The sequence below is a fragment of the Nicotiana tomentosiformis genome, chromosome 2 (genome assembly GCF_000390325.3).
Source record: "Nicotiana tomentosiformis chromosome 2, ASM39032v3, whole genome shotgun sequence".
Taxonomy (NCBI): Eukaryota; Viridiplantae; Streptophyta; class Magnoliopsida; order Solanales; family Solanaceae; genus Nicotiana; species Nicotiana tomentosiformis.
In genome coordinates, this window is record NC_090813.1 from 184,622,893 (window position 1) to 184,640,031 (window position 17,139).

Consider the following 17,139-nt stretch of genomic DNA (forward strand, 5'->3'; position numbering starts at 1 on the left):
CCCGGAGCCAAATCAATACATAAGTAGATATCTCTGTCGGGTGGCATCCCCGACAGATCTGCAGGAAATACTTCTGGAAATTCACGAACAACTGGTACTGAGTCCATAGAAGGGACATCCGCATTAGGATCGCGAATATAAGCCAAATAGGCTAGACACCCTTTCTCGAACATACGCTGAGCTTTCATATAAGAAATAACCCTGCTGGTAGAATAACCAGGAGTTCCTTTCCACTCTAAGCAATGTAACCCGGCATGGCTAGGGTCATTGTCTTGGCATGACAATCCAATATAGCATGATAAGGTGACAGCCAATCCATACCAAATATGACATCAAAATCTACCATTTCAAGAAGTAGATGATCCACACTAGTCTCAAGACTACCGATGTAGATACACACATACAGAAGCACTCAGAGAATCACAAGGCACAACCAAATATGAAGCAAAATAGGAAGACACATAGGAATAAGTAGATCCTAGATCAAATAGAACTGAAGCATCTCTATTGCAAACTGGAATAATACATGTGATCACAACATCAGATGACTCGGTCTCAGTCCTAGTTGGAAAAGCAAAAATCGGGGCTGAGCCCCACCACTCTGAACTGCGTCTCTAGGACGGACTCTAACTGGCTGTCATCCACCTATAATGGCCTGAACTCCACCTCTAATGGCCTGACCTCCACCTCTAGCTGTCTGACCCCTACCTCTAGCTGGCTGAGCAGACGGTGAAGCAACCAGTACCGGTATGATGGCATGAGAATCCTGCTGTGATCTGTTACTCGCCAACCTAGGGCAATACCTCTTGATGTGACCAATGTTCCCACACTCATAATACTCATCCTGATGCCGTGGCTTCTTAAGATGAAGCTAACCCGAATGGGCCAGATAATCGCTGTAATAACTCTGGAGTGGTGGAGCACTGATAGGAGCCGAATGTGCACTAAATAATGGCTGCCCAGAGTAAGGCATAATAGGACCGTGACTCCATGAAGCACCGTGAGATGCATGGAGTGCTGAATGAAACAGTCTGGGAGGATGACCCCTACCAAAATTACCTTTGCCTCTAGACGAGGCACTACTGAAACTACTGAACTGACGAGGCCTCTTATCAGACCTTTGTCCTCTCTCTGTGTAAGAACCATCTCAATCCTCCTCGCGACATTAGCAACCACCTGAAACGAAATCTCACTTCTGGTCTCCTTGGCCATCTGAAGCCTGATAGGGTGAGTGAGTACCTCAATAAACCTCCTCACTCTCTCTCCCTTAGTATGTAGTAAAAGGAGAGCATGACAGGCCAAGTACATAAAGCGGGACTCATACTCAGTAACAGTCATACTCCCCTGCGGTAGATGCTCAAATTGCTTGCGGAAATCCTCTCTCAGTGTGATAGGAAGGAACTTCTCCAGAAATAGCTGAGAGACCTGCTCCAAGGTAAATGCAGGCGATCCAACTAGTCTGGTCAATGTATAATCTCTCCACCACCTCTTGCCGGAATCTGTCATCTGAAATACAGTAAAATCCACTCCATTGGTCTCAACTATACCCATGTTCCACAGCACCTCATGGCAGCGGTCAAGATAATCTTGTGGGTCCTCAGGAGGTGTACCACTGAAGTGAACTGAAAAAAGCTTAGTAAACTTATCCAGTCTCAATAAGGCCTAAAAAGACATGGTGGGTCTATCACCGGTCTGTGTCGCAACAACTGGCTAAAGTACCCCAACTGGCGGGGCTGCTGGAGCCTGATTCTGGGGAGCCATCTGCTCCGGAGCGGGAGTAGTGGGAGTTTGTGCTCCTCCCATAGCCTGTGAGATGGCTGGTGCTACTAGAAATGTACCATTCTGGGCCACACCCTCCACAAGGCTCACCAAACGGACTAGAGCGTCCTGAATTACTGGAGTAGCTATGAATCCTTCCGGGACCTGAACTGGTCCAACTGGTACATTCTGAACTGGAAACTCCTCCTGAAGATCCACCTGAGGTTCTACAACAGGTGCAGCTGCTTGAGCTCTAAACTGAGCTTTACCTCTGCCTCGGCCTCTAGCACGACCTCGGCCTCGACCTCTACCCCTGGCCATAGTTGCCACCGGGGGATCTGGTCCCTGTCCAGTGGTAGATGTATTACGTGTTCTCACCATCTGCGAGAGAATAAGAGTAGAATGGTTCAATCATTGATGATAGAATAAATTCGCATGACAGAATAAGAAAGAAGTGATATTGTTCCTAAACTTCATAACCTCTGAGAGATAAGTACAGATGTCTCCGTACTGATCCTTCAGACTCTACTAAGCTTGCTCGTGACTCGTGAGACCTATGTAACCTAGTGCTCTGATACCAATTGTCACGACCCGAAATTCCCACCTTTGGACCGTGATGGCGCCTAACATTTCACTTGCTAGGAAAGCCAACGTTAGAATAATATTAGCCATTTTTAAAGAATTTTTAAATTTATTAATAACAAAAAAATAAATACGGAAGTAAAGTTTGAAATGTAGTGAATAATCCATAAAAATAACGGAGTCTAAATATCATCCCAGAATTGGTGTCACAAGTGCACGAGCTTCTAGATTAATACAAATAAAGATCTAAATAAAATAAAGTTGTCTGGAAACAAACACACACAGCTAAAGTAAAGTAGACGGGGACTTCAGAACTGCGGACGTCGTGCAGCTATACCTCAAGTCTCCTCTGGTAGCTGAAATCCGAGCAAGTCTATGGTACGCCGCTGGGACCAACTCCGAAATCTGCACAAGAAATGCAGAGTATAGTATCAGTACAACCGACCCCATATACTGATAAGTGTTGAGCCTAACATCGACGAAGTAGTGACAAGGCTAAGGCAGGTCATTTACATTAACCTGTACGCAATAATAGTAATAACCACAATAATAGAATTAACTCAGGTAACTCATTTCTAATAGTTGAAGCCAACTCAGCGGTCATAACTAATTATTATTTCAATCAATTTCCATTGCAGCGTGCAACCCGCTCACACAACATATTCATTTTCAACCCTCCCATATATTTATTTTAATCAAGTATATATAGACTTTTAAATAAGTCTGTTGCGGCGTGCAACCCGATCCCCCAATATAGACTTTTAATAAGTTTGTTGCGGCGTGCAACCCGATCCCCCAATATGGACTTTTAATAAGTCTGTTGCGGCGTGCAACTCGATCTCCAAATATATTCATTTTAATCAATTCTGTTGCAGCGTGCAACCCGCTCCTCCAATATTTTTATTTACCAATTCTTATAGAAGAAATTACCCCAATAAATTCAATAATTAATATAAAATTTTAAGACAACAAGCATACAATAATTATGATTTAATTATGAAACAAACAATGACAAATATCAATTTATTATGGAAATCAGGGAGAAAATAGGCAGTTTAATATTTAATATGCTAAATGTCGAGTAACAATTAATGCACATAAATCAAATAAGCATGTAGCAATTATTATAGGAATTCAAGAACTAATATTTGACAATGAATAGAAGAGAAATAATTTTTATAACAATTAATTTGTGTATTAAAACAAATTTAGGATTTTCAAATACTTATGAAAATAATTAATTTGACGACATATAGACACTCGTCACCTCGCATATACGTCGTTCACATGCATTTCACATAAAAAATAATTTAAGGGTTATATTCCTTCAAGCCAAGGTTAACCACAACACTTACCTCGCTTTGCAATTTCAATCAATTATTCGACCATAACTTTTTCTTTTAAATTTGACTCCAAAAGTTTTAAATCTATTCACAAACAATTCGATATACTCAATACATTACTAATTTTTCGGATAAAATTCGAAATTCACTTTAACAATTGACAGTGGGGCCCACGTCTCAAATTTCAGAAAAACTTACGAAATTCGAACACCCATTCCGAGACGAGTCCAACCATACAAAAATTATCAAATTTCGAAGTCAAATGGACCTTCAAATCTTAATTTTTCGTTTTTGGAAGATTTTATAAAAATCTGATTTTTCTCCCAGAATTTCACGGATTCATGATATAAATGAGTATGGAATCATGAAATATAATCAATATAAGATAAGGAACACTTGACCCAATATTTTTCCGTAAAAATCGCCCAAAAATGGCCTTACCCGAGCTCAAAAATGGAAAATGGTTGAAAATGAGACGAAATCCCATTTCCAGAATTAAGTTCTATTTTTCCGATTTTTACCCTTTGGGAACGTGGTCAGTGCCTCGCGTTCGCGAATTACATTTTTGTGCTGCCAAAACTTTGCTCTTCGCGAACGTGAAGGCAACCTCGCGAACGCGAAGCCTTGCCAAATATGGCCTTCGCGAACGCGATACACCCTACGCGAATGCAAAGCTTTATCGTTTGGTGCCCGGCCAGGCCTCGCCTTCTACGCGAACGCTTCCACGCGTTCGCGATGAACACTGCCCTCTACCCTTCGCGAACGCGACCCTCTCTTCGCATATGCGAAGAGTAAATTTCACATGCCTTAAGTTCCTCTTCGCGAACGCGATTCCTCTTTCGCGAACGCGAAGAAGGAAACCAGACAGTGCATCAGAAAACGTTCTAACAGAATTCCAAGTCAAAAGTTCAACTCGTTAACCATCCAAAACTCACCCGAGCCCTCGGAGCTCCAAACCAAACATGCACACAAGTCCAAAAACCTCATACGAACTTTCTCGCGCGATCAAATCGCCAAAATATCACCTAGAACTACGAATCGGACACCAAATCAAAGAAAATTTTCAAAAAAACTTTAAAACTTATAGTTTCACACCGGACGTCCGAATCACGTCAAATCAACTCCGTTTCTCGCCAAATTCGACAGACAAGTCATAAATATTATAATGGACCTATATCGGGCTCCGAAATAAAAATACGGACCCAGTGTCAATAAATCCAATATCAGTAAATTCTTAAAAATCATTAAGTTTTCAAATATTTAATTTTTCATCAAAATTCCATATCTCGGGCTAGGGAACTCGGAATTCGATTCCGGGCATACGTCCAAGTCCCAAATCACGATATGGATCTACTAGAACTGTCAAAATACTGATCCGAGTCTGTTTGCTCAAAATATTGACCAAAGTCAACTCAGTTAAGTTTTAAAGCTCTATTTCACATTTTAATCTATTTTTCACGCAAAAATTTTTTGAAAAATTATACTGACTGTGCACGTAAGTCGAGGAGTGATGAAATAGTGCTTTTTGAGGTCTTAAAATACAGAATTAATTATTAAATTTAAAGATAATATTTTAGGTCATTACATTTATACAAGGCTAAAATATCTCGGACAAAAATGCCTCTCGGGAAGTTATGCGGCCGCACAATTCCATGTACGGTCCGCATATTACTTTGGCTGGTAGGAAGTGGAGTTCTACGGCCGCACATGTCTGAACTGTGGTCGTGAGGCAATCTTCTGCGGCCGCACATTTCTGGACTGCGGCCGCACAATTATTATGTGGTTTGCAATACTCAAAGGCTCCTGGATCATATTACTAACTACAACGATGCCAAAGTTGGGATAATGCCAAAGTTGAACAAGAAAATATTTCAGTTTTGATATACTGACTCATTAGAAGAACTAAAATATATAAAAATGAACTGAGAAAGCATATGGACAAACAAGGAAGAAGAAGAGGAAATATTTTTTTCAGCTTTTACCAAAATATTGCTTTAGAAAATTGCTTTTCAGTTTTTTTTTTCAGTTTTTACAAAAATATTATTTTAGAAAATATTTTTCAGCTCTTTTTAAAGCAGTTTTTTTGTAAAAACTGGAAAAAAAAATATTTTCGTTTTTTTCACTTTTTAGTAAAAAAAAAAATTACTTTTTTCAAACTAAATAAATGTTACATGTTTAATTAAAATGCACATCAATGCTATGTCATCTTTCCATTAAGAGAGGGGCATTTTTAAGCCTAAAAATAACATTAAGGGTAAATTTGAACTCATAGGTGGAATGGGGGCATTTTTGAGTCATTTCCAATACGTTAACGGCATTTCTGACCCTTTTCCGTTCTGAAAATTAGGTTTACAGAAGAGATGAAATTGCTAGATTCAAGGTAAAGATTGAGCCCCTTAACCTAAAATATAAACCTTACAAAATGTCTACATCTCAAGAAACCAACGATAGGTAGACCATCGAAAAACTTGCGACCGACATTAATGGAGTTCATGATCTTCGGGCAACAAGATCAATTTAAAAAAGGAAAAGGGATTGAAATTTAAAAAACAAAAAAATTAAAAATACTATTGGTCTTAGTTATAACTAATTAACTAAGTGGGTTGCTCTAGTGGTGAGCACCCTCCATTTCCAATCAAGAGGTTGTGAGTTCGAGTCACCCTAAGAGTAAGGTGGGGAGTTCTTGGAGGGAGGGAGCCGAGGGTCTATCGGAAATAGCCTCTCTATCCCAGGGTAGAGGTAAGGTCTGCGTACACACTACCCTCTCTATACCCAACTAGTGAGATTATACTGGGTTGTTGTTGTTGTTGTTATTAGTTATAACTAATTAAGTCTAAACTAATGATATTGTTTTCAATTAAAAGATGTCACTTGTATAAACTAATAAGTTTTAAACTTAAATTTTGCATATTACGCGCTTTCAAGAGAGTGAACACATTCTCCCTACCATGTAATCATTTAAGGGTGTGTTTATTTCATTTTTAAAAAGTTTAAAGGGTAATAGAAATTTGTAAAGATTAAGTGTGTAATTGAAAATCATATTATAAGTAAGTGATAGTTATGCATTTTCTCTTTACCCTCGGTAGTCCAAAAAACCTTCACTTATTATATATAGTAAAAATAAAAGAGCACTGTCACCCATATGGCAGAATCAATTAAAAAGAAAAGGTTTTTAACTTTATTGCAGCCATCTACATAAACAATATGACGTAAACTCCAATAATTTTGGACAATCAAATCAAGAATATTGCATAAGGCCTTACCTCTATAGGAATGCAAATGGACACCCACAGTTTAATGTAATTTTTTTAAAAAAAATTATCCTTAATGAAATAATTTATAACCATATATATTTATTAATTATTTTAGTTCATAAGTTTCAAAAGTTTTCTATTTCTTTAAAATTCTATACTCAGTAAAATAAGTTTATTATTTTTAAAAAGGAGAGAATATGTATTAAAGACGGAGTTAGGCTAAGGAATGACATTATAAGTGCGAGATATTAACCATTATGCTTTGAACTGAACTTGTACAAGTAGCATACATTGGTTGAACTTTTACCTGCAGATAACAATTTACCACCATTATTTCATGGTACTTGCTTATTTCTTTCAACCATTGATTCAAGAAGATGACTGTGAAAATCATGCTACTGAGTAGTTGCGCAGTGATATATAAATGTTGTATTTTAACTAATACACATGAACAATGTGAAAGAAATTTCACACCATTAGATCACTTAAAAGCCAAGTACAGGTAACTTTTTCATAGGAAATAGACCTATCACAGTAGGTAAAACTACATCGACTCTCACACCTTCTTTTTTCCGAGGGATAGGATATTTTTCCAATTAAAGTGACATTATCCGAAATGGAATTATTTATTTAATCAGAGTCGCCACTTGGAATAATTATTATGGTGTCCCAAGTTACCGATTTATTTTAAAATCCCAAATCGAGAAAATTAACTCTATTTTATGGCCCGCGAGCACAGAAGATCGGGTAAGGAATTCTATTAACCCGGGAGAAGGTGTGAGGCACTCCCGAGTTTCGTGGTTTTAGCACGGTCGCTTAACAATTAATACCTGGCCTAATTATCTGATTTATTACATGTTTTAAACCTGTTGTGCATTTTTTATCCACCGCTTTTAATTAAATATTTAGACGCTTTTAGTATTTATGGAGTTTATTTGAACAAGTTACGATATCGTACACTTGTCGTTTTTGTACATATTGCAAACCGCGCCACGTGAAACGCACCCGCGATTTACAACATGTTTATTTTAATTGTTTGAAGTTGTAGTCAAGTCGCATAAAATACGCACTTGAGTTGGGATTTACATATCTTGACCATGCCACGGGAACCGTACTCATGACCACGATAATTTATTAATCGTGCCTGAGGTATCTAGCACGTCTATAATTGTGTTTTAACTACATTTGAGATGTATTGAGAGAAGGAATTATGGAACAATCGAGAAAAATGAGTCACCTTTTGTTCTTATTAAGTTGGCCGATGAAAAATAAATTATTTGGTCCATGTTCTACCCAATAAACCCGAAGCCCACTAAAACATAACTAAATTGTATTCTGTCAAAGAAAACCCATTATGCAACCTAAACTACTTACTCATTTCAAATTATTAAAATCATATATGGCCCATATTAGTCACACAATCCAACTGGCCATTAATCTACTATAACTAATGTCTAAATGTAAACCCAAAACAGAAGGTGAATCAACAACATTGAAACTTATTTTTGATAAATAAACAATTGAAAATTGGTAAGACAAGCAATTCCAATTAAATACTAAATGAATGAAACAGTAGAGAATAATGTTAAAACCATAGACAAGATAGGAGCATATCACAAATTTTACCAATCAAGGACAATAATAGCAGTAAGTAAATCAAAGAAAACCGAGCAATCCAAACAAATCTGCAAATTTATTGAAGAGCACGGTATTGAAAATACACTAAGAGAAGAAAAAGGACCTTTATTGCTGCATATGCTCTAACATTCACAATGAAAGAGGAGCTCCCAAATTACAATCCTAAAACGATCTGTAGATCAGGACTTCGACGAACCCGGAAACTTCGAACGACACCTCACTTTAACGATGATTTCCGATAGTATGTTAGTGATGTTTTGTGCTGTTGTTTCATGGTGGTTTTGGGGTATTTTTGGAGCTGGAATTTGGGGAGTTTTGGAGCTGGATTTCAGGATGTATTTTAGGGAATTTCGGGCTGTTATTGAGCTGCTTTTAGGGAGTAATTTCAGCTGTGTTTTGGCTGATTTTTGGTGAGTTTTGGGGCTGTTTTGAAGCTGGTTTTCAGCATGGCTTTGGCTGGAATTTCGCTGGTATTTCAGCAATGTTTTGGGGTATTTTTGGTGGAAGCTTGGTGTGTTTTTTTAAGGAAGGAAAACAGAGGTGTTTGGATGGTGTTGAGGCGGCTGATTTGGTGGAGGAGACGGGGCTGTTTAGCAGAGCTTTTTGGGCTAAAAATGGGGGAAAGATGGTGAAGCTTTGATGGTCGATTTCGTGGAGAGGGAGGCTGCGCTATTGTGCTTTCTTTTTCGTCCCTTCCTTTGTGAATAGTGTCATTTTATGTATTCAGTTAGAGTTCGTGACTCAGTATTACCAGTCTTGGGAGGTTGTTATATTTGTTTCCGCGTTTGGTTTCAAAATAAAATGGCTCGAAATATAATTGTAATCGGCTTACCTAGTCTTAGAGACTAAGTGCCATCACGATGCCTGTGGTAGGATTTTTGGGTCGTGACAGGAGTGGAGACCCTATGTCTAAAAAATAAAATCAACTAGGGAGTGGAAACCCTATGTTGGAAAAGAGACTAGGGAATGGAGACCTTATATCTAAAATAACTTCAACTAGGGAGTGGAGACCCTATGTTAGAAAAAAGATTAGGGAGTAGAGACTCTATGTCTAAAATAACTTCAACTAGAGAGTGGAGACCCTATGTTGGAAAAGAGACTAGGGAATGGAGACCCTATGTCTTAAAATAAATATCAACTAGGGAGTAGAGACCCTATGTTGAAAAAGAGACTAGGGAGTGGAGACCCTATACTACCATGATTTTGGACTTTCTTTCTTCTTCTTTTTTAAGAGAATGAGTAAAATGTGGGAAAGAATTTGGAGAAGACTTCCCTTTTGAAGTTATTGTTGTTGCGGACCTATTTTAGTCTCCGCGTGATTTCTTTTTGGCTGCACCTGCTTCTTGTAAGGTTGCTTTGGATTGCACCTATTTTCTGTTCTTTTTCAAACAAAGAATAATTTGTCTGTTTGAAATGGTGGTTTGTTTTGCGGCCTTGATTGTTTTAGTCACTTGATCTCGACCTGGCTTCTTTGATGATACTTTAAACTGATTATTTCCAGAAAATCGATTTCATTTCTGGCCTTGGAGAACCCTTGGCTTTTTCAAAACTTTACCATGACGGTTAGTCGCATGGGACTTAACCTTTTCAACTTTATTTTGCCTTTGTGGGCATTTGACTTTGATTTTCTTCTTTCGAGAGTTTTTGATTTCGAATCATCGGCCACCATGGCCAGTCAAAGCCGACTTGATGCCCATGCCGAGGCTAGGTGCCTTTTTTGCATATTAGCTTGTATCAAGCGAGAACCCTATAAATCAGTCTTGTCATCCCTTCTTTGTCTTAGTTTCGGAACAGAGTTAGACCGAAAGGGATTCAAAGAAAAACAGACAGTGGAATGGATAATGAATTAGACAAGAGGTGTCCCTTTCGGGGAAAGGAAAGAAGGACTTATCTAGAGTGCATGCGGACTTCAATGAACATGACATGCCTTTTGGACTGGATGCCTGATCTGCGTAAACCGTCTGGCTCTCAGAAATTACCACAACTTTTGCCTCGAAATCGAGAAACCTTGCCTAGGGTCGTGTTGATGCCATTGGATGTGAGGATCCTCTTTTCGATCAGTGGCGCCCTATGGGAGTTTTCACCAGCTGACCTCTCTCATTTCTCTTCTCACCATCGCCTTATAGTGCTCTTTGCGAGTTTTCACTAACAAGACACTCTCATTTTCAATTTCTCTGCTTACCATCGCCTTACGGTGTCCGTGAGAGTTTTTACCAACAAGACTCTCTCAATCAGATCTAGGTGACTGTATACTCCAATTCTTGAACATTCTCGTCGATTGATCGGAAAGACTTGAAAAGAATTTAGGTAAAAAGAGTTTGGATTGAACTACAACTTTGGAACCATTCAGGCGAAACTATCGCCGAACCATTATAACATCTGCTCTAGTTTCAACTTTCAGGGGATTGTGAATTTTTGTTTTGGTGTGACTGAACCCCAGAGAGAGGCTGCCTACGTATCCTTTCGGAATCAAGTCGAACGTAGTTCAAGAACTTTGTTTTTTATTTTCTTTTGTTTTTCTTTTCTTTTCTTTCTTTTTCTTTTCTTTTTCCTTCCTTTTTTTTCTTTATTTTTTTTTATTTATTTCTTTTCCTTCTTTTCTTTTTGTCTTCTTTGTTTTATTTTTTTGTTTTCTTTTTAACAACACTTTCAGGTTCCAAAGAGGGCAATCAAAGAAAGGTAACCGGCTCAAAGGGTTGGCAAAAAGGGTTAATGGAGTTTGGGTAGCGAGAATGAAGGCATTCTTCATCCCATCCGGAGAACATTAGTGTTATATAGAGGATCCAACATAGTACCTTATGACTGCACGTGCATTGACAGTTGTTTCAGAGACATTTTCTTCGATGTGTCCCAAGTACAGCGCTCTCTTTTGGCAGTACTCTTGTTGCAATGTATGGATCTTTCCAATCTCGAGCGTATTTTCCTTTAGTTGTTCCGATTCTTTGCTTTATTTTCTTAAACCTATCTTCATTGCATTTTGATTCTTGATTCATTATTTCGAAGTCTGACAGCGTTTTAAGATCTGGGCATGAAGTCTGCAAGCATGTCATGTTATTGAAATCTATATTTAACATAACTGAAAAGAGAATAATAAAAGTGACAAGATTAAGAAAAGAGACATTCCTAGACAATGAAATATTAATTTCATTTGATTTTTTTTAGTTTGATTTTTTTATTTTGAATTTTAAAGATAGAAGGTTTACATCGAAAAGTAAGACAATAAAGTAAAACATCCGGATCAGACCCTGAGATAATCCGGACGCAGAAAGGATAGCAAGACTGGATACCGAGACTCCCGTCTGATGGGGAACTTTCAGGCTTGACGCCTGTTTTTGGCTTTTCTTCTATCTCGGCAATGGCTGCAATGGCCTTCAGTGCCGGATCAAATCCCTCATCTTCATAAATTATTCCGACTACTGGCCCATTGGTGTGAGTAGGCAGAGGATTGTTCATCATATTAGGAGCCTCTTCATCCCTAAGCACGATTGCCTTGAACTCGATGTGGTCTTCCACTACTCTCTTAAGAGTCCAACATCCTTCTGTATCATGTCCCACTATTCCAGAGTGGTATTCACATCTAGCATTAGCCCGGTGCGAGGGGGACTCGGGGTTTGGCCGGTTCGGGGCCACTAGCTGCAGCAGACCTAGCCTGACTAGCTTTTGGAACAAGCTCGAGTATGATTCACCAATAAGGGTGAACTGATTCTTTCTGAAAGGCTCTCTTGGGTGAGGATTGTATTGGGAATTATATGGAGCTTGATAACAACGGGCATTTCTGGGAGGTAGAGCTCGATTTTGTGTATAATGTTGTGGCCGCGTGTAAGGTTGCGCATTCATCACCGCATATGGAGGCGTTGCCACGGCATAAGCAGCATTTTGATGGGGATAATAGTGTTGAGGGACCTTAGGAAGCATATATGATTGGTTGAATGCCCTGTGGGTCCCTTTCGAGCTCAAAGCCATCATGGCTCCTTCTTCTCTACCGTTTCTGTTCATCAACCCCCCCCCCCCCCCCGAACTCTGAACGGCCTGTGATGCAGCCTTAAAAGCAGTTTGACTCAAGATTCGGCCCGTTTTCACACCATTTTCGACCATTTCCCCAATTTTGATACTCAGCGAATGGTTTACCCATAGTAGACATCATGTTCTGGAAGTAGTCCGCCTCTTGGGCCTGTAGGAAGACCGTAACCATTTCACCTTCATCCATTAGAGGCTTTACCCCGGCGGTTTGCTTACGCCATTTGACAGCATATTCACGGAAGCTGTTTTATTTTTCAAATTGGACAAAGAGTTTCTATCGAGAGCGATGTCCACATTATACTGGAACTGGCGGACAAAAATCTTAGGCCAAATCGTCCCCCACATGCCAATGGGTAATTTCTTGATCCATGTACCACTCGGAAGCAATTCCGATGAGACTTTCTCCAAAATAGGCCATTAACAGCTCCTCTTTTCCATCGGCGCCCCTCAGCTGGTTACAGTATCGTTTCAGGTGAGCGATCGAGTCTCCGTGCCTGTCGTACGCTTCCTTGTTCTTGTGGCAGAATTGAAGGGATATTTCGTGGAAAATTAAGGTCAAATTGGAGTTGTTCTTTCTGTTTAAAGGTAAGGAACCTCTTACTCTATATATATTTAAGATTATCCAAGTTGCAGCTAAGTCGTTGAAGCTAGAACTTGTGAAATATATATCGAAAAGCTTGGTAGTAATGTTGTTGGTTGGTGGACTATTTTGGAGGCTCAATATGATTATTAATGATGTTGTTTGGGCTGTTTGGTGATTGTATTGACTTGTGGGAAGTCATATAAATAGGGGAGGTGCTGTCCGTTTCATCGTAAAATAGGTTGTGGTCGATACATAATAGTTACGACGCTTAAACGATAATGATAGTGTCATTTGTCTTATTGTAGACTAAGGAGTCATGATATTTGCATAGCTTGAGGTTGGGAAGTATATACAAGGTATGTGAGGCTATCCCCTTCATTCTTTTGCACGACTCCAATTGTACATAATGTAATGAACGAGCTCCCAAAGATACTCTACTCTTAGAAGCTAGCAGTACTTACATTGCTGCCCTTCTTATGAAACGATTGATATTGATGTTACTTCTCTTATTCTTATATTATCAATGTTGTTGGTAGTTCCTGATTCTTATAAGATTCTTGATGAAGAGTTAATCCTAATAACGTGTACGAAGGATACCAACCTTATGTCACTCCAAAAGGTTCAAAATATGATTCCAACGAGTCCAGCATGCATCATATATATGTATCTATTTTACTCTACCGAGCCGCGCTATAGTCGGCCGGGTATGGCACCTATTGTGCAACCACTGATCAGTTGGGTTTTACCGAGCTCCACGTGGCCGGGTACGATTCTACCGAGCCCTATGATGGCCGGGTACGTTTTACCGAGCCTATTATGGCCGGGTACGATATGATGATGATGATGCCCACAAAGGCATATGTTTTAAACGTTTATGTATATATATATATATATATATATATATATATATATATATATGTATGTATCATGTATTTCATGTCAGTAGCCCTCAGAGGTACCCAGATGTCACAGGTTGTATATTCCCTATCACTGTTTACATTATTGTTCTTACTTATGCTATTCTGCCTTACATACTCAGTACTTTATTCGTACTGACGTCCTTTTTATTTGTGGACGCTGCATGTCGTGCTGCAGGTCCTGATAGACGGGTAGACGCAGCTCCCCCATCACAGTAGGCTATCCGGTTCAGCGTTATTGGCAAGATCCTTTCTCCGGACTTGCCGTGGTCTTGGTATGCATTTTTGTTATAGACCTTATGGGTATGTCGGGGCCCTGTTCCGGCAATGTTGTAGCACTTATGTTCTTTTAGAGGCTCATAGACAGGTGTCGACTCATGGTAGCTCGTACCTTATATATAGTTTCTTGACAGTCTTGTCGTCCCATGTTATGTATGTTCATGACATTATCTTTCATTGTTGGATGTTCATGATCCATGTCTACCATTTATATTGATCTTGTCGGCCCTTAAAGATAATAAGGAAGGTTAGATAAAATGTACGTTGGTGCTCGGCAAGTATGGCCCGGGTGCTAGTCATGACCCTCCAGTTGGGTCGTGACAAAGCCCCGCATTTTGCATGCATAAGATTAATTTGGAGAAAGATGCCAAACCCTCTATTGAACATCAAAGGAGACTCAATGAAGCAATGCAAGAGGTGGTCAAAAAGGAGATCATAAAGTAGTTGGATGTCGGGGTTGTCTAGCCCATTTATCAATGCGTTCCGAAGAAGGGGGGCATAACTGTGGTCACCAATTATAAGAACGAGTTGATTCCAATAAGAACGGTGACCGGGTGGAGAGTGTGTCTGGACTATCGGAAGCTAAACAAAGTCACAAGGAAAGACCATTTCCCATTACCCTTTCTTGACCAAATGCTTGATAGATTGGCCGGTCGGGCATTCTATTGCTTTCTAGATGGATATTCAGGCTACAATCAAATCCTTATTGCCCCGGAAGATCAAGAGAAAATAACCTTCACTTGTCCCTATGGCACTTTCACTTTCAAGCAGATGCCATTTGGCTTATGCAATGCAGCGGCAACTTTTCAACGGTGTATGATGGCGATCTTTACGGATATGGTATAGGACTACCTTGAAGTCTTCATGGATGACTTTTCAGTAGTCGGGGATTCCTTTGATGATTTCTTGGCAAATTTGGATAAGGTTTTGGCAAGGTGTGAAGAAATGAACTTGGTGTTAAATTGAGAGAAATGCCATTTCATGGTCAAGGAGGGTGCTTGGCCACAAAATTTCAAATAAGGGAATAGAGGTCAACAAGGCGAAAATAGAGGTGATTTCTAAACTTCCACCTCCAACATCCGTAAAGGGCGTGAGAAGTTTCTTGGGTCACGCGGGGTTCTACCGGTGTTTCATAAAGGATTTTTCCAAGGCGGTGAACCCCTTGTGCTAGCTTTTGGAGAAAGATGCTAAATTTCACTTCAATGATGATTGCATGAGAGCATTCGAATTGCTCAAGTTCAAGTTGACAACTACTCCCATTATCATCGCCTCGAATTGGATCACTCCTTTAAAGCTCATGTGTGATGTTAGTGATGTGGCGGTTGGAGAACTTTGGGGCAACGTATCAACAAGATCTTTCATCGAGTCTACGATGCTAGTAAAACCATGAATGATGCCCAAGACTACACTGTAACCGAAAAATGGCTCCTTGACATTGTGTTTGCTATTGAGAAGTTCCGCCCGTACTTGATGGGTGCAAAAGTGATTGTCCACACGGATCATGCGACACTTCATTACCTTATGAGCAAGAAAGATTCCAAAGCCCGATTGATGATATGGGTGCTTTTGTTGCAAGAGTTTGACATAGACATCCAAGACCAAAAAGAAAGTGAAAACCAAGTGGCGGACCACTTGTCTCGTTTGGAGGAGGAGGGGAGGCCGCATGATGGCCTTGAAATCAATGACTCCTTCTACGATGAGCAACTCTTATCCATTTCAATGAAAGAGGTGCCATGGTTCGCGGATCTAGCAATTTTTCTTGTAAGTGATATTATCCCGGATGAGTTCTCTTCAAACCAAAGGAAGAATCTCAAACGGGATTGTCAAGACTATTATTGGGATAAACCGTACCGTTTTTGGATTTGTACGGATGGAGTGATTAGAAGATGTGTACCGGAGGAGGAACAATCTGAAATTCTTGGGGCTTGTCATTCTTCGCCATATGGTGGTCACCATGGTGGAGCAAGAACGACAGCCAAAGTGTTAAGTTGCGGTTTCTATTGGCCCACTCTTTATAAGGATGCAAGTGATCTCGTCAAGCGTTGTGATGAATGTCAAAGGGCCGGTGGAATCTCAAAGAAAAATGAAATGCCCCTCACCACAATTTTGGAGATTGATATTTTCGATGTGTGGGGTATTGACTTCATGGATCCCTTTGTGAGTTCTTGTGGAAACACCTACATCTTGGTAGCTATTGATTATGTGTCAAAATGGGTTGAGGCCGTTGCTCTACCCAACAATGAATCAAGAAGTGTGGTGGCATTTTTGAAGAAGAACATTTTCTTAAGGTTTGGTACTCCGCGGGCTATCATAAGCGATGAGGGGTCGTATTTTTGTAACAAAGCTTTTGACACCTTGCTTAGAAAATATGGTGTCACTCATAAAGTTACGACTCCCTATCACCCTCAAGCAAGTGGTCAAGTGGAAGTCTCCAACCGGAGATAAAGAATAATTTATCCAAAACAGTGAATGTTAATCGGACGGATTGGTCAAAGAAGTTTAATGATGCACTATGGGCTTATCGGACTGCTTTTAAAACTCCTATTGGGATGTCTCCATACCAGTTGGTGTTTGGCAAAGCTTGTCATCCTCTGGTGGAACTTGAGCACAAGTCTATGTGGGTTTTAAAGAAATTAAATCTTGATTGGGATGTTGCTGCCACCTTGCGGGTTGCATATTTGAATGAATTAGATGAATTCTGGTACCATGCATATGCAAGTTCATCCTTGTACAAAGAAAGAATGAAGTACCATCATGACAAAATA

The 17,139-nt window shown here is 39.7% G+C and overlaps 1 protein-coding gene across 1 annotated transcript; it reads right to left on the reverse strand.

The window, feature by feature from the left end:
• Window positions 1-871: 871 nt before the first annotated feature.
• On the reverse strand, window positions 872-1,551 carry LOC138906233 (uncharacterized). The gene is made up of 2 exons (XM_070194764.1): window positions 1,060-1,551; window positions 872-955 (listed from the first exon to the last, which is right to left on the reverse strand). The coding sequence occupies exons 1-2, from the start codon at window positions 1,549-1,551 to the stop codon at window positions 872-874; spliced, it is 576 nt and encodes a 191-aa protein (XP_070050865.1).
• Between the last annotated feature and the right edge of the window lie 15,588 nt (window positions 1,552-17,139).